The 22,636-nt window shown below is 66.9% G+C and overlaps 3 protein-coding genes across 13 annotated transcripts in view; 2 read left to right on the plus strand and 1 right to left on the minus strand.

The window, feature by feature from the left end:
• SLC38A10 (solute carrier family 38 member 10) overlaps positions 1 to 8,108 on the plus strand; it is a 39,565-nt gene extending 31,457 nt beyond the window's left edge. For 4 of the 8 annotated variants that reach the window (XM_045085717.1, XM_045085715.1, XM_045085718.1 and 1 more), the window contains 6 exons: positions 1,620 to 1,787; positions 2,098 to 2,553; positions 3,151 to 3,267; positions 4,480 to 4,503; positions 6,227 to 6,388; positions 6,629 to 8,108. In XM_045085717.1, coding sequence (XP_044941652.1) covers positions 1,620 to 1,787; positions 2,098 to 2,553; positions 3,151 to 3,267; positions 4,480 to 4,503; positions 6,227 to 6,388; positions 6,629 to 7,671 — 1,970 coding nt within the window. In that variant the 3' untranslated portion in view covers positions 7,672 to 8,108. The remainder of the gene's footprint in view (positions 1 to 1,619; positions 1,788 to 2,097; positions 2,554 to 3,150; positions 3,268 to 4,479; positions 4,504 to 6,226; positions 6,389 to 6,628) is intronic. The other 4 variants (XM_045085720.1, XM_045085721.1, XM_045085716.1 and 1 more) reach the window with 2 other exon arrangements.
• A 2,140-nt stretch (positions 8,109 to 10,248) lies between these two features.
• Positions 10,249 to 12,517, minus strand: NDUFAF8 (NADH:ubiquinone oxidoreductase complex assembly factor 8). Of its 3 annotated transcripts, XM_045085727.1 has the most exons (4): positions 12,360 to 12,517; positions 12,103 to 12,213; positions 10,782 to 10,914; positions 10,249 to 10,493 (listed from the first exon to the last, which is right to left on the minus strand). In XM_045085727.1, exons 1-3 carry the CDS (start codon positions 12,441 to 12,443, stop codon positions 10,870 to 10,872), a joined length of 240 nt encoding a protein of 79 aa, XP_044941662.1. In that variant the 5' UTR covers positions 12,444 to 12,517; the 3' UTR covers positions 10,249 to 10,493; positions 10,782 to 10,869. The 3 variants fall into 3 exon arrangements, with proteins under 3 accessions (XP_044941662.1, XP_044941663.1, XP_044941661.1); XM_045085728.1 differs by lacking the exon at positions 10,782 to 10,914 and having other exon boundaries at positions 12,360 to 12,516; XM_045085726.1 differs by lacking the exons at positions 10,782 to 10,914; positions 12,103 to 12,213 and having other exon boundaries at positions 12,360 to 12,516.
• Positions 12,518 to 12,741: 224 nt separating this feature from the next.
• Positions 12,742 to 22,361, plus strand: TEPSIN (TEPSIN adaptor related protein complex 4 accessory protein). 2 transcript variants are annotated; one of them, XM_045085723.1, is made up of 13 exons: positions 12,742 to 12,848; positions 13,614 to 13,686; positions 13,951 to 14,042; positions 14,192 to 14,285; positions 16,331 to 16,398; positions 16,565 to 16,643; positions 16,789 to 16,860; positions 17,641 to 17,850; positions 18,788 to 19,034; positions 19,143 to 19,256; positions 19,342 to 19,420; positions 19,661 to 19,795; positions 20,713 to 22,361. In XM_045085723.1, the coding sequence occupies exons 1-13, from the start codon at positions 12,801 to 12,803 to the stop codon at positions 21,259 to 21,261; spliced, it is 1,860 nt and encodes a 619-aa protein (XP_044941658.1). In that variant the 5' UTR covers positions 12,742 to 12,800; the 3' UTR covers positions 21,262 to 22,361. The 2 variants fall into 2 exon arrangements, with proteins under 2 accessions (XP_044941658.1, XP_044941659.1); XM_045085724.1 differs by having other exon boundaries at positions 18,857 to 19,034.
• Positions 22,362 to 22,636: the final 275 nt, after the last annotated feature.

A 22,636-nucleotide genomic window follows, 5' to 3' on the forward strand; every position in this document is an offset into this window, starting at 1 on the left:
TGGCGGGAGACTCCTCGCCGCTTCAGGTCCCCGCCATCTTGCCATGCATACGGGGGATCCCCCTCAGCCCAGCGCATCAGGCTGCCCCTGCTCTCATGGGGGACTTGCCTTGGTTCCTGCTGAGACAGGGCCACACGTAGGTGACTTGGTCTTGTGATGGCTTAGCAGCTTGTTTTCTTTTCTTGTGTTTTTCCTTTCTTTTCTGGCCCTTTTTGTTTTTTAAAGATTTTGTTCATCAGAGAGAGAGCAGGAGCAGGCAGAGGAGCAGCAGAGGGAGGAGCAGACTCTCCGCTGAGCAGGGTGCCTGATGCGGGGCTCGATCCTAGGACCCTGGGACCGTGACCCGAGCCACAGGCAGCCGCTTAACTGACGGAGCTACCCAAGCGCCCCAACAGACCTTTTTTTTAACTTTGTGATCCATGAGATAGATGCCTTGATTTATGGTGACTCCTGTTGGAGCATAGGGCCTCTGGGAAGGGGTGAATTGTGTGACAGAGACCAGGGTGTTTTCATCCGCTCAAGCGATGGTCACCCGCTTACTGTTACCAGCCCCTTGGTTCAACTGTAGAGTCCAGAGTCTGCCTGTGAGCCCGCCACCTGGCAGGGCCCCGTCCCTGCACTGGTCTGGTGAGGGCACTGTCCCAGCTGCCTCCTGGCGTCCACATGGTGAGGGCACTGCCCCGGGCTCACAGGTCCCGGGCTGCATAATAATTTCCTCTCCTTTGGGACCAGCAGGGCCCTGTCCGGACAGGACACCATGACACCCCCCCCCCCCCGCCCCAGCCTCACCTCCCGCCAGCAGCCCTGCTGCCCGTGGAGGGCAGTAGTCAGCCCTTCTCTGGGCAGCTCATGTCCTGTGATGGGGAACAAGAATGTGCTTCCAACCTCTAGGGTAAAATGATGGATTTTTAGTTTCTTTTCCCAGGATGTTTAGTTTTTGCCCCATTTGCCAATTTTTTAATGGCAGCCGCTTCCTAACAGGCTCTGTTTCGGTCCTGCGGGGGCCCCCGGTTGCCATGCGGGTGAGCTATTGCACAGGACTGTGTGGGGACAGGTGTGGACAGGCGTGGCACTTGGGGGCAGGGGAGGCGTCGTGCGCAGGCTCTGCCCGTGGCGGTCTTCGGTCTTCGCTGTTGGCGATGAGAGGCTCACAGTTTCACCCGTCGGCGTTCCCAGCGGCGTTCCCTCCCCGAGCACCTCCCAGCGCCACCAAGCAGCGGGGCTGCACTTTGAGGTGTGGCAGGCTGGTTGTCCCAGAGAAGGGGGGGACCCTGGGCAGATGCCTGCCCCAGGCTGCCGCCCCGTCCTGCCGCAATCCGCGGGTTCGTGCTGCCCTCTGGTGGTGGCGGCCGGTATTCCGCAGCGCGGTGCTCTTTTGCACCCAGTTAGGTGTAAATTGCATTTTGACATATTTTTGTTATGAATGCACATGAAAAATGACAGTTTTCTGTGCTACTTAGCTGCTAATGATTGAGCAGGAAAAAAATAACTGCTTAGGCTCTGCCATCCGACTAGGAAACGTGATTACAATCTAGGGACAACCGCCCAGTCCCTGTGCGGGGTTGGGGGTGCGGCGTGGCCTTGTGGAAACTGCGCAGTGAGCCGCGCTCCGCTTGCAGGCCTGAATCCAGGCGTGGACACGGCCGCGGACGGCCGAGATAAGCCGAAGCTGCCCAATGAGAAAGATGAGACGGAGCAGGCCCAGATTAAGGGCCCCGTGGACGCACCCCAGAGGGAAGGTGCCAAGGAGAAGCAGGAGGAGGCGCAGCTGGACCGGCCGGGCCGAGGTGGGCGGCGGGCGGCGGTGGTGGGCGGCGGAGGAGGGGCCTGCCTGAGTTCTGGTCCTTTCTGCCTCCTTCCTTCTGTGACTCAGGGGCGACTCAGATGGGGGCCCCGCCCCCGCCAGCTGGCTTGCAGCTGCCCCGTTGTAATTCTCTACGGGTAGCCTCCGTGCTCAGGCAAAAGTCCGGTCTGTGGGAGGCGGCACTTGCCAGCCTGCCTCACACCGTTGGGCACTGGGACGCAGCTCACGCTCTGGGGAAGGAGAGCCGGGCCACCCCAACCTGCTTGCTCCATGATGTGTCTGTCTCCCTCCAGGTGTGGCAGCACCAATGGGCGAGGCCCACCGCCACGAGCCCCCTGTCCCTCATGACAAGGTGGTAGTGGACGAAGGTGAAGACCGAGAAGAGCCAGTGGAGAATGAGCGTTCGTCCAAGCACGAGGAGGAGAAGGCTCCAGGGGGCAAGGCTCAGATGGCACTGCCTCTGCCAGATTCGGAAAGAGAGAGACTGAGACAGGACCAGGTCTTAGAAGTAGCAGGGGGTCTCCCTGAAGACCCCTGGAAGGTTCCAGAAGGCAATGGTCAGCCAGCTATCGAGCCCGTGAAGGAGGACCAGGGGCCAGGCGACGGGGGTCTGCAGCCAGGGCCCCAGGCAGTGCCACCCGAGGGGCAGGACGCCCCAGCAGCTGGTGCGGCGGAGAGAGCCGGCGGGGTCCCGCTGCCGGGCCGGGCTGCAGGCGCCGCGGGCAAGCTGGTGGACAAGAGTGAGCCCGGTGGGTGTCGGCTGCGCTTGCCTTGGCAAACTGCTCTCCCTAAGAGGATCCTCGGGGTCGGGGAGGGGTGGGCAGGAGAGGCCGGGTGGGCGGGCCTCCTCCTGCCCGCACTCCCGCTCGGCTGCCCAGGTCAGCACGCGGACGCGCGCGAGCAGCGGCCCCTTCCGCAGCTGCTGGGGAAGCCCAGAGTCTGGTGATGTGACAGCTCCCGGGGTATCTGTCACGCAGTTGCTTGCCGGACCTTCGAGTGTTAGGCGGCGCGCTGTCCGTGCGTCTGGGCCCTCGCGGGGGACGCTTGACAGGTGCCGCGCCGTTCAGGGCCGTGCGGCGCGGCCAGGCCGGCTCTCGCATGTTCATTGGCAAAGTGGTTAACGCTGGCTCGCTGCCACCAGCCCGCGAGATCGTTGAATGTGTTTTCAGTACTTGGCCGGCCGTCATCAGGGCGGACAGGAAGTGCCGACAGAGGGGTGCCGCGGAGGCTAGTTTTCGGAAGCCCCCCCCCCCCCCCCCCCCGTCCCTCTCCCGCCTTCTGCCCCCCCCGCCCCACCCGCCGCCCCCCGAGCTCTCTGCAAACCTCCCGCCTCTCCGCGTGTGCAGGTGGGAAGGCCGCCCTCCCGGTGAAGCTGGCCCCCGAGGCCGGGCCGCAGGCAGAGCCGCAGGAGCACAGGGATGCGGAGGGCCAGGCCGGAGGCCACGCCGGCAGCAAGCTGGAGGGTAAGGCCTTCGCTCTCCTGCTGCGTCCCCCGGGGCCGGAGCCTCTGCCCCTTCCTTGCAGACCCGCAGCGAGGGCTGGGGGAGGGGGAGGCGCAGGTGCCTGTCCTCCCGGCGGGGCTGTTCGAGCTCCCCACCCCCGGCTCTGGACTTGCTGGCTGCCTAGTGAGGAAAGACCCAAAGTAACCCCCCTTCCCCCCAGCAGCTTCCTCTGGGTACCCCCGCCCCAGGTAGTCTGTGTCTCTCTTTCTTCCCTTAAGAAAGCCTCTGTTGTGCTGTCACAGGGTTTTCTGTTCGCGTGGGTGGCACTCTCAGGGCAGCCGTGCCACTGTTGCTAGCACGTGCTGGTCAGCTCCCCGGCTGGGGGTGTCTGTGCCCCCGGGCACTGCTTAGAGCTAGGAGCTGCCCTTCCGGCGGCCCAGGTGGGAGGACAGATGCCACCTGCCTCCCCTCGGCCCCTGTGTGTCGCCCGTCACTTAGGGGGACGTTTGTGCCCATCTGTAGCGAACACCCAGCACCATCTGGAAACAAAAGCTTGTCGCGCACTTTTATCTCCAGCGGCTAATCCTCCTTCGGACCTCTGTGTCTGTTTTGGGGCGAACCCTCTCCTCGTGACCTCGCCCCATTAGGTGCTGCCCCTGTAGTGTGGCTGGTGGCAGCCTTCCTGGCTGGTGGTCTCCTGTTCTCATTTCACTGGTGACCAAGGGGCCTCTGCACACCTGCTCCCTGGTTAGAGCCCCTCCCCACCCCCACCCACCTCCCGGGACACCGAGTCTGTTTGCAGAGGGGCCCCGTGAGCCGTGCCAGGGCGTTTCTCCCTGAGCCTCCCCTGGGTCTGTGTGTGTAGATCTCGGTGGCACAGCCCTGGGGCTGTCGTGTGTGACATGCACCCCGCGGCGCCCCCCAGCGGCCCCCCAGAGGGTCCTGCGGGGACAGCCCGCCCAGAGCACTGGGCTTGGGGCTGCCTGCTGAGCCCCCGGGGCAGCCAGGGGCCTGAGCCAGGAGTCCCTGGAGGTTTTCTGGGGTCCGGGGGCTGCCCTAGGGCTTTCCTATGGTGGTTCCTGTCTGGTTTGTCTCCCTGTGCTCACGGATGCCAGTGCTTATCCTGTTACCTAAACCTGTTTGATTCTTTCGATTTTTTTTCTTTCTGAAAAGACAATTCTCACGGTTTCCTACTCTGCCTTTCTTCCGTGCGCTTCTCAATGGGATGAGCAGCCGAAATCAAACAGATAGTAGCAGGTACGGACCCGGAGGGCACGCTCCTGCGGAAGGCCTGCGCGGGGTCTGAGATGCGAGAAGGGGAGGGCGAGAAGGGCCTCACTTGGAGCCGCCGCTGCAGCCCGCCCCCCGCCCCGGGCTCGGCTCTAGCCCCACAGCTGGGGTTCCCCCGATGCCCTCGCTCCCTCCTTCCCACAAATGCCCCGGTCCTGGAGGACGGTGGGTGCGGTCTGCACACGCCGCCGGCTTCAGGCCTCCCCGAGGGTAGGGCCTACATGGAGGTTCTTCCGTGTGCATGGCCTGGGATTAACGTGTTTTGCATGCGTGTTAACATCCATCCGGGGTCCTGGCGGGACAGGCTCCGTCCATGGGCACGGCTTGTCACCACTCTGGTCCACACATGTCGCTTCTGGCTGGACCTGACCTGGCACCGCTTCGCTCCTCCTGCATCATCGGTCCCGGGCTGGTCCCCCGAGGGGCCGGGCAGGCTGGGGCTGCTCCTCCAGCACCTGCTCCGGGGACAGGCCGTGTGGGCGGCACGCGGGGCTGTCGTCATACTGTTGACTGTTACGTGGCTTTGAGCCGTGGGTACCCGGAGTGACAGCGAGGCGCATGGCTGAAGTGGCTGGTCTAGAGCCCTGGGGGGGTGGGGGACAGCACAGCGCACTTCCCTCCACGGAGCCCCAGTCCTGTCCACAGGATGTGGCCTTTCTCAGGCAGGTGTTTTCATGACCTTAGGGGGTTTGGAGGAGGGCCGGGTGGGGGTGGGGACCGCCGCACAGGGGCCTCCGCGTGGCTCCTCCTCCCTGCCAGCTGGTTCAGCGAATTCCTCACGGGCCTCTGGCTGGAGGGAGGCCAACCCCGCGCTACCATGGCAGGTCACGGGTCACCGTCGGCGAGGACGGGCTCGCTTGTCCGCGTGTGCAGCCTCGCCGGAATGTGAGCCGTCGCCACGCCCAGAGCGTCCTTCCTTCAGAGCTCGCCCGCCCCCCAGCCCAGCGGCCCACGTCGTCTTCCACAGCCTCCTGTTGGAAGGCGGACGGGTTGTAGCAGCTACGTAAGCCGTGGCTGTGCGCAGGAGACGCTGGTGCTGAGGCCTTTGTAGCGAAAGCCGAGCTCCCCGGTGCTCCCGCAGGTGGCCGCAGCCGGCCGCAGGCTCAGACTCGGGGCCTCTTCCTGGGCCCACATTCTGGGTTGGGGGCATGGGGAGCCGGGCGGGTCCTCGGACGCACGCCTGCTGCGCGGCCTCCCCCCGGCCCACCTCCCTCCGCGCCTGCCCGCAGCCAGTCTCCCGGGCGGTGGTCAGGAGTGGGGTCAGGGCCCTGTGGGTGTCGGCAGCCGGCCTCTGCCTCACGGAGGCTCCCTTTCTTTCTTGTCTCTGCGGGAAAGACCGTTCTGTTTGTTTCCTAAATTCTCACCTTGGAGGAAACTTCCTCACGGTTCTGGGATTCTGTTTTTAGAGCAGTCTGTAGCTCGGCGCGCCCCAGCCCAGGGCACGGCAGCATTCCCACGGCACAGACCTCCCCTGTAGCTTCTCTAGTCCCAGGGGGCGGCCATCTGAGCAGCTGGGCCCCTGCTGGGCGTGTCCAAACCTCAGGCCCGTGTGAGCCCGTGCGAGCGAAGGGCATCCCGGGGAGAGCCCCCAGGCAAGCCGGCGCCGGCGCCCCGCGGCCCTCTGCCCTCCACCCGGCCCAGCGCCTGCGCAGACGGGGCAGGCTCCGAGTGTGCGTTCTCCCCTCCACAGAAGCCGGCCGGGCGGAGATGCTGGACCACGCGGTCCTCCTGCAGGTGATCAAGGAGCAGCAGGTGCAGCAGAAGCGGCTCCTGGACCAGCAGGAGAAGCTGCTCGCGGTGATCGAGGAGCAGCACAAGGAGATCCGCCAGCAGAGGCAGGACGGCGAGGACGGCAAGTCAGGGCCCCATCGGGCCGGGGGTCATCACCGGGGGTCATCGCCGAACGCGTGGCTGCCCGTGGCGTCTCCTGGGGACTCCGTGGGGCCGGGGCTGGCTGGGGCTCTGGGGCCTGGGGTCCTGCTGGGCAAAGTTCTGGCTCGTGTTTAATTGCCGGCCAGTTCACCTTTCTAGCCCCGTGTTGGTAGCTTCCGTTCGCTCCCGTGGTTCAGTTGGCGACTGACTTCATTTGCAGCCGAAGCGCAGCCAGAGCCTGGGGTGCCGGCGCCCAGAGGGAAGGAGCAGGAGACCCAGGAGGGGCAGACCGCGGACCATCCCCCGCAGCAGCCTGTGGAACTTGCACTCGGAGCCCCCGGGCGTCTCCCCGCTCCACCCCAGGGCCACGGCCCGGGCACCTTGGAGGAGCCCAAGTCGGAGCCCAAGGCGGCTGTAGGCAGAGCTCCAGCGGGTCCTCCTGGCGCTGCCGACATGGAGCCCCGGGCAGCCCAGGCTGAGCCGAGGGAAGGCCAGCGGGGCGCTGTGGCCCAGGCAGGCGCTGGCATGCCGGAGCGGGTGCCCGTGCCGGACCCTGCCGAGGGGCCCAAGAGCCCAGAGAAGCCCGTTGCTGGTGAGCTGCCCGAACAGGACACTTTCGGCAGAAGCTCCCACGAAAGGAAGAAATCCCGGAAAGAGGTGGCCCCCAGTGCCAGTGCCCAGGAAGCGGATGTGCTGGGGGCAAGGGAGAATGGCGACCCTCATGTGAGGTCCCAGCCGGTGAGCCGAGGCCGGGGACCCGCAGGCCTGCCCAGCAGGTCAGGAGGAGCAGCCCCCGGGGCCCAGGCTGAGATTCGGCAGCTGGAACACCGGGCTGTTTCTGTTGGGACTCAGGGTGGGCAGCAGGGCGCTCACCTGGAGGCCAGAAAGGGGGCTGTCGCCGGGGACCGTGCACTTGCTCCGGGGGAGGACACTGCCGTCCAGGAGCCGGAGCGGAGGCAGAACCCTGATCCGGGGCCCATCCCTGAGGCTCAGAAGCTAGACCATGCCAAAGCCAACCGAGACCTCAAAGTCCAGGCCGGTTCTGACCTTAGGAGGAGACGGCGGGATGTGGCTCCTGGGGCAGGCGGGGACCCGGCCCCAAGGGACAGGGTCATCATCAGCTTTAACCCTCTCCCGGACGTGCAGGTCAATGACCTCCGTCGTGCGCTGGAGACCCAGCTACACCAGGCCGCGGGGGGTGCCTTGTGGGTGGTCCATGGCCGCCAGGTAAAGCAGCTGGTGGGAGCCCCAGAGGAGCCCTGAGCGGCCACCAGCGGCTGCTGTCCTCCGTTGGTGGGTCTCAGTGGCCTGTCACCGCAGCCTCGCTGTCCAGGCGGCCTGTGCCTTCTCCATCCCGCATCTTCAGCTTGTCCGAGTGACCGAGCTCGGCAGGACCCAGATGACGCAGCGGCCGGCTGGGGAGCGTGGCCCTGATACGGACAGGGGCTGCCGTGAGAGCCCGCTGCACGCCAGGCTCCCGCTTTCTCCAGTCGTCACAAGCGAGACGTTGCGAGGGTTGCAGAGAACCGGAGGGAGCTCAGCCCACGCTCACCTCCTCGCCGGACGCAGCTTCATGGCTACGGGTGTCTCGAGGGTCAGAGCCGCCCGCCTGCGTGCCCGCCTCGGCCCCCGTCACAGCCCCTCTGCTCTCCACGCTCCCTCTGCTTTTCTAAACCATAAAGTTGTTTACAAATTAGAAACGTCCCGGTGTCCAGTCCATGAGGCTGGTGTCCGCTGTGCTGGTGGTCGTGAGGCCGCCTGTGGACCAGACCTCGGGGGGCGGGGAAGCCCGATGCAGCGAGGCCTCCGACAACCCTGCGAGCAGCTGGGGGGGTGTTTGTGGTGTCCCATTTTCAAGAACGGGAGAGCCGATGGTCGCCCCCCTGGCCGAGGCCAGCGGGCAGGTGTGGCCATGGTGGGCTGTCCACCCGCAAGCCCAGGGCTCTCACCAGCTCGCCTCGCGCTCCGAGGGCAGCGAGCGCTCCAGACCCCGCTGCCAGGGGCCCCAGGTGTGGCTGCTGGCAGGCTCTGGCCAGAGGGGCCCGGGCGCGTGAAGGACCACAGGTGTCCGGCAGCTCCAGCCATGACTTCTGGCCTCGACTTCCCCTGCGCCTTTGAAATGATATTGTTTATCGTAGTCCCGTGTCCTCGGACAGCCTGACGACTAGAAACAAGTACCAAAAGGCCAAGGGGCTTCCTCCTGACCCCAGGAGCTGGTGCTAGGGAGACTGGAGCCGACGGACACTGCTCCTGCTGCGGAAAGCCCCGGAGAGGGGGGTGGGTCTTGGGGTGCTTCCTGTGCTTAGGTAAGAACAATTGCCAACAAACGCTGCTCACTGGGAAAACGCCTCCTGGATGTTTCCCCGAGGTCAGAACTCCACTTTTTAGAGTGGGGTGTATTTCTGGACACATTTACCTGGATCTCTTACCTTGACCCGACGTTCGTGTCTTCTGGACGTCAGGCCATCCTCCTGCAATCTGCAAGGTCCCATCCTCCTCAGAGTGGGGGACCCAGTCCCCGCTCCCCTGGACACTTGAGGTCTTCATCCCAGTACACACTCTCCCAGCCTCCCCAGCGTTCACCCCCTCAGGGAAGGACCCAGGACCTCAGGGTGAGGTCGCCTTGCCAGGATCACAGGGAGCTGGAGGGGCTGGGACTGTCGTTTGCTTCTGACCCCAGACCACGGGTGCCAAGACTGACAGGTGCAGGGAGCGCGCCAGGCGAGCACCGGAAGCACAGCCGCCAGCGGGTGACCCTCCTGCTGGGTAGTCGCCCTGGGCGACTGGGGTAGGATCTTGCCTGTGGGCTCCTGTTCTAGGGCAGGGCCAGCGACTGGAGGTAGGTGGGAGTGAGGATGGACCCCGGGGCAGCGAGGCACACAGAGTTGCGTGCGGTAAGGGGGCTGCAGGAATGGCTGCATCCAGACCCCAGTTTGTGGCATTTCCCTCAGTCAGGAAATAAGGCCGAAGGCCAAGGAACATGGAAGGGGGGTGGGTGTGTGGCCTGAAGGGGGGACACAGGTTGGACTAGAGCTAGGAGACATGGGGGCAGGAGGGCACCTGGCAGGACTGTTCCAGAAGTGGCTTGGAGCCAGTGTGCCCAGCAGAGACCCATGTGCTCCCCACAAGAGGCAGCCAAAGGTCAGAGTGGAGAGTGTGAGGGTCTGGAAAAGCCCACCCTCAAGGCCACAGGAGGGAGGAGAGTCGTGGTGAGGAGCGCTGGGCTCCCAGGCCCACCCCTTCCTGCTCTGGCCCTCGGTGTGTGTGGGGTCAGGGCGCGACCGCCCCCCATCAGTGCATGGATGCTGGACTCTGGCAGGCCAGGGGCTGTGGACCCCAAGGGAAAGGTGACCTCCAGGCTCCTGGAGCACAGTCCCCAAGCGTCCAGCAGGCAGCGCTCTGGACCTGTGGAATCCCTGGATTGCGCCTGATTTTATTCTCAGGTGGCAGGGCTGGGGTGCTGGACAGGGACTGTCCGGAGGGCTCGGGCTCTGACCTGGGGGGGCTGCGGAAGGACAGGTGCCCCACACAGTGTCACTGCCGCTGGGTTCCTAAGCCAGACCCTCCCTCGGCTGGCTGGCGCCTCTAGAAGGGCAGCCCCTCCTTTTTTGCTTCCAAGTCCAGAAAAACCGCCTGAGTGGCCTTCCCTACCCATGGCTCTTTCCCTCGTGGCGGCTGGACGTTGGCTCTGGCACGGCCTGTAAAGCGGCAGCTGCATCTGCTGCCCCGGTCAGGCTCAGGTAAGGTGTTTTAGATGAAAATTCTCCAAAAAGTGACCATCCTGAGCGGCGCGTCCCCACGGCCCAGGGTCCTCCGCGCACACGACAGAACAGCCTCTGGTGCGGTCCGCCTGCTCTTTATTGTGGCTTCCCAGGGTCTCACGCTAACCCGAACCCTCACACGCGCGGCGCAGGAGCACCAGCTCGCCCCCTGCCCCAGTCCTCTCGCCTCGGAGCGCTTCGGGTGTTTCCGCCGTTTGCCCTTTGGGGCCGTGGGCGCCGCCGGGCTCTGCTCCCTGGGGCAGCAGACGGAAGTGCCGTGCGGGCTCGTCCATCCTAAAGGCCTCCCCTCGGGCTCTTCTTGGCCTGGAAGGAAAAGGGTTTGCTGTGAACGGGGTAACTGAGATGAGGCTGCGGAGTAAGGAAACCGCCCACCAAACGCTGTCTGCAGCCACTACCTTCCCGAGAGCCTGGCCACCGGCACCGGGGACAGGGATGCCTTGCAGGGGGCGTGGGCGCTCCCAGCTGCCACGGGCCACGTTCCACCTGCTCCACACGGGCGCCCCCAAAGCCACGCCCCCTGGACCAGGCCCTGTGCAGATGCCGCGGCCCGGACACCCCGGGCCGGTGCTCTGAGGCAGCAGAGCTGCTTACAGAGAAGGCTGCAGCCAAGCGCTGAACACTCGCCCGAGACAGGGCTCCCGGGACGCGCTGGACGGGAGCCCGCCGCCCTTTCTGCCTCTCACGCTGCTCCCAAGTGCCGTGGAGTCCGGCAGAAGGGGCACGTCTGTGAGAGAAACACTCAGGTCAGGCACTAGTCCCCGAGCCTGTCCTCTTCCGTCACGCTGGCGCCTGGAACAGCTCCCGAGCGTGGGGCACGGAGTGTGGGGACCTCTGCGGGACCAGAGCAAAGGCGAGTGCAGACGCCTGGAACGGGGAACTGCCCAGCACAGAAGGCCGTCCCGAACACCTGTAAGTATCACGGCCGGTCCTCGTCTCACACCTAAGTTCTTCCAAGCAGTGACCCCTGTGCTCTGGGGAGGGCTGTACCACGAGAAGCCACCGAGACGACAGGTGGGACCCTGGATGAATGACCCACGTCAGACCTGTGGCTGGTGACAAGGGCTGACCAGGGATGGGGGCAGGACAAGCCCAGAGCGAGCGGCCGTTATGATCACAGGAAGGTCCCCGGGGAAGGCAGCACGAGCCCTGTCCGCTGTCCTCTCCCTGGAGGAGTGGCCAAGCCGCGGAAAGCCGGTCTGCTCGGGGACCCTGGAATGCTGGGAAATGGCCTCAGCAGCCCTAATTCCTGCTCACCCAACTGCCCCGTCTGTGGTCCAGGTCTCTCCCCAGCAGCTCCGGAGAACATCACGGCCCAACCCCGACCCAACGCAGGGGGCACCAGCCCAGGACGCGCGCGGCAGGCAGGCAGCCCCTCCTCACGCCCTCTGGCCCCCCGCCCGGCTCCCTGCGTGCGTCTGCAGCTCCTCCGACGCGACCTGCCGCGCCCTTCAGGAAGACGTGCGGGCGCTAGGTCTTCCCTCGCGCGGGGCTGGTGACCTTCAGACTCACGGCTCCCACCTGACCCCTGGGATCACCAAACGCCTCGGAAACAGAAGGGACGAGCCGCTGAGCGCGCAGAGTCCCAACCAAGAGAGGCGCCGACGGGTGCCACCACGGCGCCCTCCGGGGCCCAGCAGAGTGACCTGCGCGTGCCCCTGGGGCTGTCGGGGCAGCGACGTCCTCCGCGGGCGCTGGCGGGCTTCGGGGCGCCCGGGGCTCCTCTGGACACCACGGGCTCCAGGCGCTCTCCGCGCGCGCCCCGCACCGGCATCCGCGCGCGGGGGCTGCCGTTCGCCTCCCCCGACAGGCGCGGGCACACGAGGTCCGGCGCCCGACGCCCGGCCAGGGAAGGCAGGCCTGCGGGCCCCCAGCGGCGGCCGGGGAGGCAGAGGACCGGGGCGAGCCCACCTACCGCGGCGGCGAAGCAGCTCCGCAGGGCCTCGAACTCCCGCGCGCACAGATCCTTCGTCAGGCGGCCGCCGGGGGCCGTGGACGCCTGCACGCACCTGCCGTAGGCCGCGGCCTGTGGGCGGGCGGGGACGGGCGAGGATCGCGGAGGCCCCGCGCCCGCCCGTCTCCCGGGGCAGACCCCGCGCCCCGCCGGTCACCGCCCTGCCCGCGCGGGCCCTCCCCGTCCCGTAGGCACTGCCCCGCCCGGCAGCTCCTCACCTCGGCCCCACAGGCTGCGAGGCGCTCGGGGAAGGCGCGGAGGCGGCTTCGCACGCGCCCCCACACCGCTCCGTTCCCCGACATGAGCGGTTCCTCCCGGCACCTCTGGGCGCCGCCATCTTGGGCCCGTCCTCTTCCGGCGTCCGGCGGCTCGATAGGCGCGCCTTCCGCCCGCAACCGTCCCTGCGGTTCTTGATTGGCTAGGCTTCAGTGCCCGCCCCTTTTCCGGGGCGGTGTCGGGTCTGGCCGAGCTCTGCAAGTGGCTCTTGGATTTGTCTGTCTTGGATTGGGACTTCAGATTGGCTCAGGCTCAAGTTATCTGTCGGCTCGGCGCAGGGCCCCGCCCCGCGCGAGCGATTGGCCATCTGGGCCAGGCGCGCGCGCTGATTGGAGGGGGTCCGGGGCCGTGGCCGCGGGCGGGGCCGGACGGTGACCGGCAACATGGCGGCCGCGCCGCTGCTGCGGGACCGTCTGAGCTTCCTGCAGCGGGTAAGTGCGGGCGACCGCGGCTCCGCCCTGCGCCCGCTCGGCCCCCGTCGGGGCGTCCTCCGGGGCTCGGCGACCCCGCCGCCCCCCTCGGCCCTCTCCGCCTCCACGGCCGCGGCGTGGGCAGGGTCCGAACCACGCGGGACGGTGCGGCCGCGGGGCCAGAACCGAGCGGGAGCGGCGGCCGGAGGCCCGGGGTCTGGCTTCCTGGTTCTGCGGAAGCGCAGCCCCGGGGAGCGGCCCCGCCGGACCTGCGCCGGGAGGACCGAGGGGCAGCGGGCTGGGCAGCTGGGTGCGGGTCAGGGCCCGTCCCGCGCCGGCCCGGGGGCAGCTCCCGGGGACGGCCTCGGGGCCTCGACCAACGGCCCTGCCCTGCAGAGACCGGGGTGACGGTCGTGCGCGCGGGGGCCTGCGCCTCGCGCCGGGACGAGGCCGGTTGGCGGCGGCCCGCGGCGCTCCCCGGCGCTGTCCGCGGGGCCGGGCCGTCCGCTCCCGCTCTGGGCCGCGCGCCTCACGCTTCCCCGGGCCTCTGCGGCTCCCCGTTGGCGGGCTGGTGCGTGAGGAGGGCACGTCCGCAGCCTCCCGCGCTTTCCACGCACCTGTTCGGGGCTCGGGACAGCGGCCGTGGCTGTCCCCAGTAAGCGCAGTGCGGGCGCTGCTCGGGCCGCGCCCCGGAGGCTTCCGTCCCGCCCGCGCCCCGCGGCGGCCGGTGGGGACCGGCCTTGCTTCCGTCCCGCCGCGCGCTCAGGGGCTCTCGCTCCCTCCCAGCTCCCGGTCCTGCTGAAGGGAACGTCCGACGACGATGTCCCGTGTCCCGGCTACTTGTTCGAGGAGATCGCTAGTATCCTTCCTTGTGCGCACACGCGGGCCCGGCCCGTCCTCTACCCTGGAGCCCTGGAGACTAGTGTGGGGCCCGAAGCCACATTAGGATGCCCCCGGGGTTCAGGAGGTCCCCAAGCCCCGAGCTCTGGAAACCAGGGCCGGGTGGTGTTGGGGGGAGGGCTCCTGGGAAGCCCGGTGGCGGGAAGGCCGGGTTCTCTCCCCAGCCAGGCCCTAGCGTGGCCCGGGCTCAGCGCGCTCCGTCCCTAACCCAAGCGCCTCCCAGAGATCTCCCACGAGTCCCTGGGCAGCAGCCAGTGCCTCCTGGAGTACCTTCTGAACCGTCTGCACAGCGGCTCCGGCCGCGTGAAGCTCAAGGTGAGCCCCTGTGCGGCCCCCGCAGACCCTCCCCGGGGTCGGGGCCCCAGCACCCGCCAGTGGCTGGCGGGGCAGGAGGCCGCAGCGGGACGAGTGCCGGCTGCCCCCCGTGACTGCCCTCCGGTGCCGCCCCCGTGACTGCCCTCCAGGTGCTGAAGATCCTACTCCACCTGTGTGCCCACGGCTCCGCGGCGTCCCTGCTTATCCTCAAACGCAACCCGGCTTTCATCCAGGAAGCCGCAGGTACTGGGGGCCGGGGGCCGGGCAGCCAGGGTCCCCCCTACCCCACACAGCTCAAGCCTTCTCGCCTGCACCCCATGCCCCAGCTGCCACCTTCTCTGTCCCGCGCCTTCCCCTTCTGGCCATCACGGCAGCACGGGGCACAGTGGCCCGTTTCTGCCCGCGTGCCCGGCCACGCCTTGGCGGCCCAGAGCTGTTTTGCCTGTTCTGGGGCCTGGCACACCACAGGGGATCAGCACCGCCTCCCGGTGTCACGGGCTCGGTGTCCTCCCCAGGGCCCGGGACGGGGAGCCCCGTGAGCTTCTGCTTCAGGAGGCCTGTGGGAGGTGGGGCTCGGGCCTGTTGGGGTCTAATGCACGTCTCACCGCCACCCCCGCTCAGGCCGGGCGCTGTCACCTGTCTTGTTCCTTAACCAGGACCTGGGGGGATGCGGCCTGAGACCTTCCCCTCCATTAAGGCAGGAGCCCTGGGTGGTCTTGGGGACACAGACCCCAGCACATGGCCTGAATGAATCGAAGTGAGAGCCTTGCCCACCGAGCAGTCCACGAGAGGGAGCACCAGGGAGGGGGACTGAGTTGCTCTGGGCCACCTGGTGCTCACAGGGGACCCTCAGCAGTTAGGGAGCACGTCCTACCTGCCAGCTGCTGGGGTACACCCCCGCCCCGAAACCACTGTCGGCCCTTCACTGAAGGCAGGGCTGGGTGCGGGTAGGTGCTTGGCGCCCGAGAGAGCATCACCGCACAAAACCAGACACTGCCCCAGGGGTCCGTCAGGGCTCGTCCTGGTCCCAGCGAGCTCCCGAGAACTAGCGCACAGAAACAGCACACTCCGGGATTCTCGCCAGCTGGTGGGTCCCAGCGGAGTGCATCGTGGCCCATGCGAGTCATCACCTGGGCCCTGCACCCCCGGAGCATGGGTAGAGCGGCTCGGTGGGGCCGGTGGGGGTGGGCAGACCGCGGTTCTCTGTTGGCACCACGGTCTCTCTCCACGGGGCGACTACCACATAGCAGCCTCGGTCCACCGTGCTCTTAGCGTCAACCCTGTGGGACCGTGGGACCGTGCCACTGGCCGTGGGGAGGTGGGGCTGGGCCAGCGGTGGCTCTGGGGCAGGGGAGCCACGGAGGACCGCCTTGGCTCACACAGGAGGGGCCAGGTGCTCTCCCTTGTCCACTGGTGGCTCAGTTTCCGGCCGCCAGTCTCGGCTGGGCCCAGGGGCTGATATGTGCACACGCTGGGCCGCCTGCCAGGGCAGAGACGGGCAGCACCAGGCCGGTGTGGACTGTTTGTGACAGAGGAGACAGGGGGAGCCTGGGATGGTTTAATTTTTTCTAAGAAAATTTCGTTTGCTGCGGCTGGTGCTTCTGGGAAGGCAGAGCTTGGAGGCCGTGATGAAGACCGGTTCGACCCTTGAGCCCGGGGGGACCTGCAGGGCTGGAATTGGATGGGACTCACTGGTGTTCTCTCCGGGTGGACAGTGGGTCGAGGGAGGTGGTTAGGCCGCCAGTGCAGCGGCTCCGCTGAGAGCGACAGCAGTGGGGTCGGGGAGAGGGGCCCCCGTGCTGCGCTCTGCAGGTTGCAACGCAGGCCTGGCTGCTGTGTGCATGTGCGAGGGGGCGGCCGGGGCCGCGGGTGTGTGGCCTCCGTGGGCCAGGAAGGTGATGTGGCTCTGAGAAGAAGCCTGGGGCAGTGGGTTCTGGAGAAGGGGCTCTGGGAGCTCCCAGGCTTGGACCAAGGAGCAGCAGTATTCTGGGGAGTGGCGGGTTCCCCAGGCTGGTGGCTGCTGTAGGGACCAGGAAGCCGTGTCACTGTAGGGACTTGGACCAGGAAGCCGTGTCACTGTAGGGACTTGGACCAGGAAGCCGCATCACGTGGGGGACTTGAGGACAGACCTGAGCTTTGGGAAGCTTATCGGACCCTGGGTGTGCAGGGTCACCTGCCAGGGCTCAGAGCTCTAGGGACCAATGGGGGGTGGCCTGGGCTGGGATGGGCTGCGGCTCAGTGTCCCGGGGGCCAGCCACTCAGCCCTGTCACTCTGGCTCTGCCCATAGTGTTCTCAGGGCCCCCGGATCCTCTCCATGGGAACAGCTTGTCCCAGAAGGTGCGCGCGGCTGCCCAGGTGAGTCCAGGACTCAGGTCAGCCCCAGGACAGCTCGTCCTCCCACCATCCGGGGCCCTGGCTCTGCTCCCGCTGTGGGACCAGATCGGGGCTGGTCCTCAGAGAACCATGGGGACGGGGGACAGCAGCCAGACCCCATGCACTGAGCGCCCTTCTCCTCGTCTAGGACTTGGGGAGCGCCCTGTTCTCTGACAGCTTGTCGCCTCCACCTCCCTCCCAGCCGCCCAGGGCCCTGCCTCCAGCGGGTAGGCGACTGTGTCCATCCCTGCCCCCGAGTCTGCCCTCCGGGGTCCCTCGGGGTCCCTCCTCCCCACCTGACGTCCTTGGCTGCCCTGAGCGGGGCTGGGGGTGGGTGGCCACACTTGAGGCTGACGTGGGCCTCGTCCACAGGCATGGGCTCGCAGTCCAGACCCCAGAGCGCCCTCCAGGGCTTCGGCTACAGCAAGGAACGGGGCCACGTGGGTGAGTGCTGCGGGGGCTCCGGGGTGCAGGGTGCCTGGCAGCTTGGGCCTGCCGAGGCATGGAGGGTGGTCTTGCTGGGCTGCTGTACCTGGCGTCCATGGTCTTCTCTGCCCAGGCCTGCGGGGCAAGGAGGCAGGGCGGGTCCGCGCCAGCAGGCAAGACGTCAGGCCGAGCCTCCGTCGCATGTGTGGGCGCCCAGCCCTTGGCTCCTTCAAGGGCCGGAGGACACAGGGTGCTGGGCCTGGCGGGGACAGAGACGACCCCGAGTGGGGGTGGTGCTGTTTGGGGTGGAAGCTGTGGTGGCCCACGTGCTACCCGTTCTTGTCCCGGGGTTCAGACTCCCCCCAGCGCTTGGGAAGCCTGATGTCAGACCTGCTTGGAGGTCTTGTCTCTTCCTGACACGGGGGTGACGGGATTGGTCGCGGTGGGGCATTCGCGTGGGCCAGGGCCCGAGCCGCCGTGACGCTTGTGAGTTCCAGCACGAGCAGCACCTTGTCCCCTGCTCCCACACAGGTTGAGGGGACTGAGGGCCGTGGTTCTGCTGTAAGCTGTGGAGCACCCGGGCTCCATCGGGCCTGGGGATACACTGAAGCAGAATTCCCCAGGGAAGCGTCCGGAAGGCCCCAGATCCCCTGCATAGCCTCTCCTCTGTAACTTCAGCTCAGGTCTCCACCTTTTGATCCCTGAGCGGGAGCAGGGCAGCCCCTCAGGAAATGTGGGCGAGCACGGGGGGACAGGACCGAGAAGGGCCGTCCCCCTCCTCCTCTCCCTCTGCTGCAGGCTCTGCGGGCGAAGCCTTCCTCTCCACCATCCAGAAGGCTGCAGAGGTGGTGGCCAACGCTGTGCGTTCTGGGCCCGAGAGCCCCCGCACCCAGAGCTCCCTACCGCGGGGAGATGCCTACCAGCCGGCCGTGACACTTTCAGCCAGCCACGGGGGCCCGGGTGCTGGGAAGCCGCTCTCCGGTGCCCTCCCAGGTGCCCGAGGAAGTGGTGAGACTCCTCTGGGGCGTCTGGCTTTTCCTGGCCTCCTGGGGTCTGGGTGAGCCGGCCTTCCCTGTCCACTGAGCGGAGAGAGGGGACAGTGGGGTGCGGAGAGCAAGACCCCTTTAGTAGTGAGAGCCACGGGTTCCCAGCTCCGGGAGGGGCAGTCGAGGTGGGGGCTGTGGAAGGTGCCCGGCATGGAGCGGGGACTCTGCTGTGCCAATCTGGCTAAGACTCAGGCAGCACGTGACCCGATGCTCCTAAGGGCATGTGGCCCCCCCCGCAGAGCCTCCCACTGGCCTGCCACGTGTTTGCCGTGGTCTCTGCGGTGGCTTCCCTGTCACACAAAGGTTATGCACAGCATGTAGATGCTGCTTTGCCAGTCTCTTGCCGGGAGCTCCGGTGTTACAGTCCCAAAGCGGGTGGGGCTCCTAGAGCCCCTCGAGCCCCTCCCCCCACTCAGATACAGACCCGGGACCCCAGCCCAGTTGCTGCTGGTTCAGCCGGGACAGCAGGGGTGCACGGCCAGGGCCAGCATCCACATCTACTCCCCCAGCGTCCACCCCGGGGAGTAGACAGCGGCACCAGGGGTCACAGCCGGGTGTGTCCAGGAATGTCATTGGGACAAGGGTCAGTGTGATCGGTCTCTCTGCCTGTAGCAGAGCCTTCTGGGAGCTTTGCTGTCTGGAAGGGCAGCGTCAGGACTCCCTGAGAATTGAGTGCCGCCCTATTGGGCCCTGCACCTCCTGCCATGGGCCAGCGCTCCTCCAGCCTCGGGTGCCCGGCGCTGCTGGGTCTGCGTGAGCTGGCTCGAGGGCAGGCCTGTCCCAGGCTGGCGGTCCCCACCCTGAGCCACCCATGTGAGGGGTGCCCCCCTCTGTCCCACATCACCTCATGCCGGGTGTTTATCTGGAGCTCAGGCCCTTCCCTGGGTTTCCTGGTCCAGGTGCCCGGGAGGGGCGTGTGAGGCAGGTCAGAGGCCGCCCGATCTCACCCCCAGTCCTGTCTCGCACAGTCCTGAGACCCCAGCCTGGGCAGGCTGGAGGGGGCTGGGACGAGCCAGACAGCAGCTCCAGCTCGCAGACGTCCTCCCGGGACAGCGGAGAGCCGAGCAAGGCCTCGGACTCAGGCAGTCGGTCTGGCAGTGACAGCCCCTCGGCGGCCAGCCAGGCACCCAGCGACCTGGCGGAGCGGTGAGTGGGCACCATAGGGCCGACATGGTCCTTTACTGGGTCCCGGCCCGCAGGGAGTCCTGGCCTGGAGGGGTCTCCTTCCGATCCGGACCGCTGTGCCCACCACAGGGTGGAGGCCGTGTCCCCGAGTGACTGCCGGCAGGAGCGGAGCCTGGTCCAGACTGTGACGCGTGGGCCACGTGCCTTTCTGAGCCGAGAGGAGGCCCAGTGCTTCATCAAAGAGTCAGTCCCCTGCCATTCCCCGCTCCCGGCCCCCGGCCCCGAGCCCCCCGGCCCCGCGCCCCACCTTCTGGCTGCCCCCCTGCAGGTGTGGGCTGCTCAACTGTGAGGCCGTGCTGGAGCTGCTGACCCGCCGCCTGGACGGGACCAGCGAGTGCGTGCAGATGGTGAGGCCCTGCCCATGGTGGGTGCGGACGGGGGTGGGGGGGCGGGCGAGGGTAGCCGGTCACCTCCTCACTGGGGGTCTGACCTGGGCAGGAGGGGAAGTGAGCCCAGGACTCCAGGGTGGCCTGCCTGCCCCAGGGCTTCCCCGCCTGGGAGCCGCAGCTGGGGCAGGAGGAGGGGAGCTGGCCAGATGGCCCTGGGTCCTGGGGGGGGACCGTGCTGACCTTCTGTGTGCCTGGCAGAGAGCGCTGGGCGCCATTGCATCTCTGGGGCACACCGACCTGCTCTCCCAGGAGCACATCCTGCTTCTCACCCGGCCGCGGCTACAGGAGCTCAGTGCGGGCAGCCCGGGACCTGTGACCAACAAGGCCACCAAGGTGGGCGGCAGCCGGGGCGCAGAGGGCGGGTAAGGGGGTGCCTGGGCAGCCTGTCCCAGCTGCTCCTTGCTGTGTGGACAGCTCGCGCCCTTAGAGCGGCAGCTGGGCTTCCCGGCTCTTGGCACTCCAAGCTCCCCAGCCTCTTCCGGTGCCTGGAACCTGCCCGTTCACCCGTCCATTCACCTGCCTTACTGCTTAGCGGCTCTGCTGGGCACGCAGCCCGCCTCCCACTGGGTTCGGTTCGCGGCTGGCCTTCTGTGGGAAGCCCTCCTTGCTTGCTCCTGTTCTCCGCCCTGGGTCACAGGTCACGGGTCCATGCTTGGCTTCCAGACCCCTCCCTGGCTCCTGGAGGGCAGAAATGGTTTTGTTCTCCCAGAGTCCTTTTTCCACTGAAGCCTGAATGGTGTGCAGGGCACTTGACTCTCTGGGGAGCTTCTGGGCAGCACCCCTGCAGCCAGGCCCCGGCTGCTGCTCTGCCTGTTGGCGTCTCTGTGGCCCCAGAACACTCAGACCTGGAGTTGCTGGCCTTCAGCAAAGAATCAGTGACCCAGCAACATCTGAGTCCCAGTCGTAGTGGGGTTTGTGGGGACGAGAAGGCAGGAGGAGGCCTTGTGTGTAGCAGTGGGGAAGGGCATCTGTGTCGGGCTGGCGTGGCGCCCAATGGGACCGCCTCTCCCCGAGCTGGCTCCGCGCAGCGAGTTTCGCTGATGGGGGAAGTGTCGGTTGTGTCGGCAGGCCATGTGTGGGTGCAGAGGGCATGGCCGGTGTTGGAGCAGGTGGGGGACAGCAGCAGGAGGAGGAGGCCTGGGTGGGCAGCCGAGCGGCCTGCTCTCAGGGCTGGAGTGCTTGGGAGGGGTGTCTCTGCACCCCAGGGGTGCACGGGATCCCTCAGCCAGTCCCCTTTCCTTCATGTCCAGATCCTGAGGCACTTCGAAGCCTCCTGCCGACAGCGGCCCCCAGCCCGGAGGCCCCCGGCTGAGCTGGGCCCCGCTGCTGCCCCCATGGGCCCGTCTGACCTGCTGACCGATGCTGTGCCTTTTGCTGGGAGCCAAGCCTTCCTGCGGCCCCTGAGCCCCACCCTCCTGTCGCCCAAGAGCTCCGCGCGGTCCCCTCCCTCGGATGGCTCCTCCCTCTCAGTTCACGGGGAGTCTGGGGAGGCAGAGACCAGACTGAAAGGTCCCAGAGAGCAGGGGGCCCCCTCTGAGTGGAGCCCATTGGGCACAGGCTCCCCAAAAGGATCACCAGCACTTAGCCGGGAGCCCGGCCACGGCCTGCAGAGCCCGGCGGCCAGTGGTGGCTGTAGCTCCTTGTTCGTCGGAATGGAGCTGGTGGCTTGTCCCCGCCTGGTGGGGGCCGGGACTACCACAGGAGAGGCCCCCCAGGCCCCGCGGACGTTGTCACAGAAGGTGGCAGCGAGAGAGCCTCCTGGCCCAGAGTCGTCCGCTTTCCCGTTTCTAAACTCATGACCTGGCCGGCCTGGGCTGCACATGGGGTCCTCACTGCCCCTGCCCTGTAACTTCCAGGACCCCGTGACTTCGTACTGCCCTGTTTGCACACAGTCCCCATGTCCCACTGAAGAGAGGTTCCCTTTGGGCGTCTGCTACGGACCCTGCTCGCCCTCTGGCTGCTTCCTGTCGCTCGCAGAAGACGTGGGGCTGGCGGCTCACGAGCCAGTCTGAGCCACTGGTCAAGCCTGGGTGATGCGCCAGGCAGAGCCAGGCAGCACGTGCAAAGGAGTCCACGGGGGCCAGCTCCCAACCCAAAGACCGGCTCCCCGATTTCCTGCAGAGAAACATGGACGCCCTCACACACGGGCCCTTCTTGTGAGCGTGGTGGCCGCACAGGGAGAGCCGTGTGGGGTTCTAGGCAGAAGTAGATGCGGAGCAGCTTGTCAGATGGGCGGCTGGGGTGTGGACGCTGGGTCTCCCGGCACGCAGCCATCTGCCTGGGGGGTTAGTCCCGTCTGCTTGGCCCCATCTGCCGACGGGCCCTGCTCCCTGCGGCCAGAGGGAAGGGAAGGGGGAGCTGTGGGGCAGAGGGCACAGCAGGGCCTGCCTGGAGGGGACAGGAGGGGACCCTGCCTGGGTCCTCAGAGCACACTCAGGCACATGGAGAGGAGGGGCCGGCTCTTCTGTGGGGGCCGCGTCGGGTGGGGGAACGGCCCAGGCCACAGCCCTTGCCACGCTGCTACTGCTTCCAAGTGACCGCAGAGGAGGGCCTGGTGCTGCCTCAGTTTCCATCAAATGTCTCCTGTGCCGGAGGCCAGCTGTTTGGACTCGGATCCCTGGAGAGCAGGCAGGCTTACAGCAGACCCTCGGCGATGCCGGACCTCAAGGTCCCCTGGAGACCCGCACCTGCCTCCCAGAAACGGATTCGTGTGGGTTTGGAACCACCGCTTGGCTCTTTATTTCTGAACTCAGACCCCTGCCCCTGTGGGGTTATAAGCAGGCGGGTGCTGTCTGCGATGTCCGGTCACTCAATGAGCCACGTGTGGCTGCTTCCCACTGACTGCCCGGGGAGGTCACGACACCTAAACGTCCCAAGTAAACGCTGGTGTGCACCCAGAGCTGCCTGGCCCTGTTACTCCTGCCTGGGGCGCATGCGTGGGAAACGGCATTAAGGAGGCCGCACGTAGAGGACCCCCCCCCCCCCCCAGCGCCAGACAGGAGGACAGATTCCTTCTTCCTTAAGTGCTGGGGGCGACTCGCCGGGCGGAGTTCTGGTTCTTTAATGTTAATGGCGAGGTTTCAACTATGAATTGAAGTTTCTGTCGCCTGTGAAGGGCCCTTCAGGTTATCGTCCCATGTGAAGGTCAGGAGCTTGTCCTCCAAGGAGTCTGTC

Source organism: Mustela putorius, unplaced genomic scaffold (genome assembly GCF_011764305.1).
Source record: "Mustela putorius furo isolate JIRA1106 unplaced genomic scaffold, ASM1176430v1.1 tig00000873_pilon_pilon_pilon, whole genome shotgun sequence".
Classification (NCBI taxonomy): domain Eukaryota; kingdom Metazoa; phylum Chordata; class Mammalia; order Carnivora; family Mustelidae; genus Mustela; species Mustela putorius.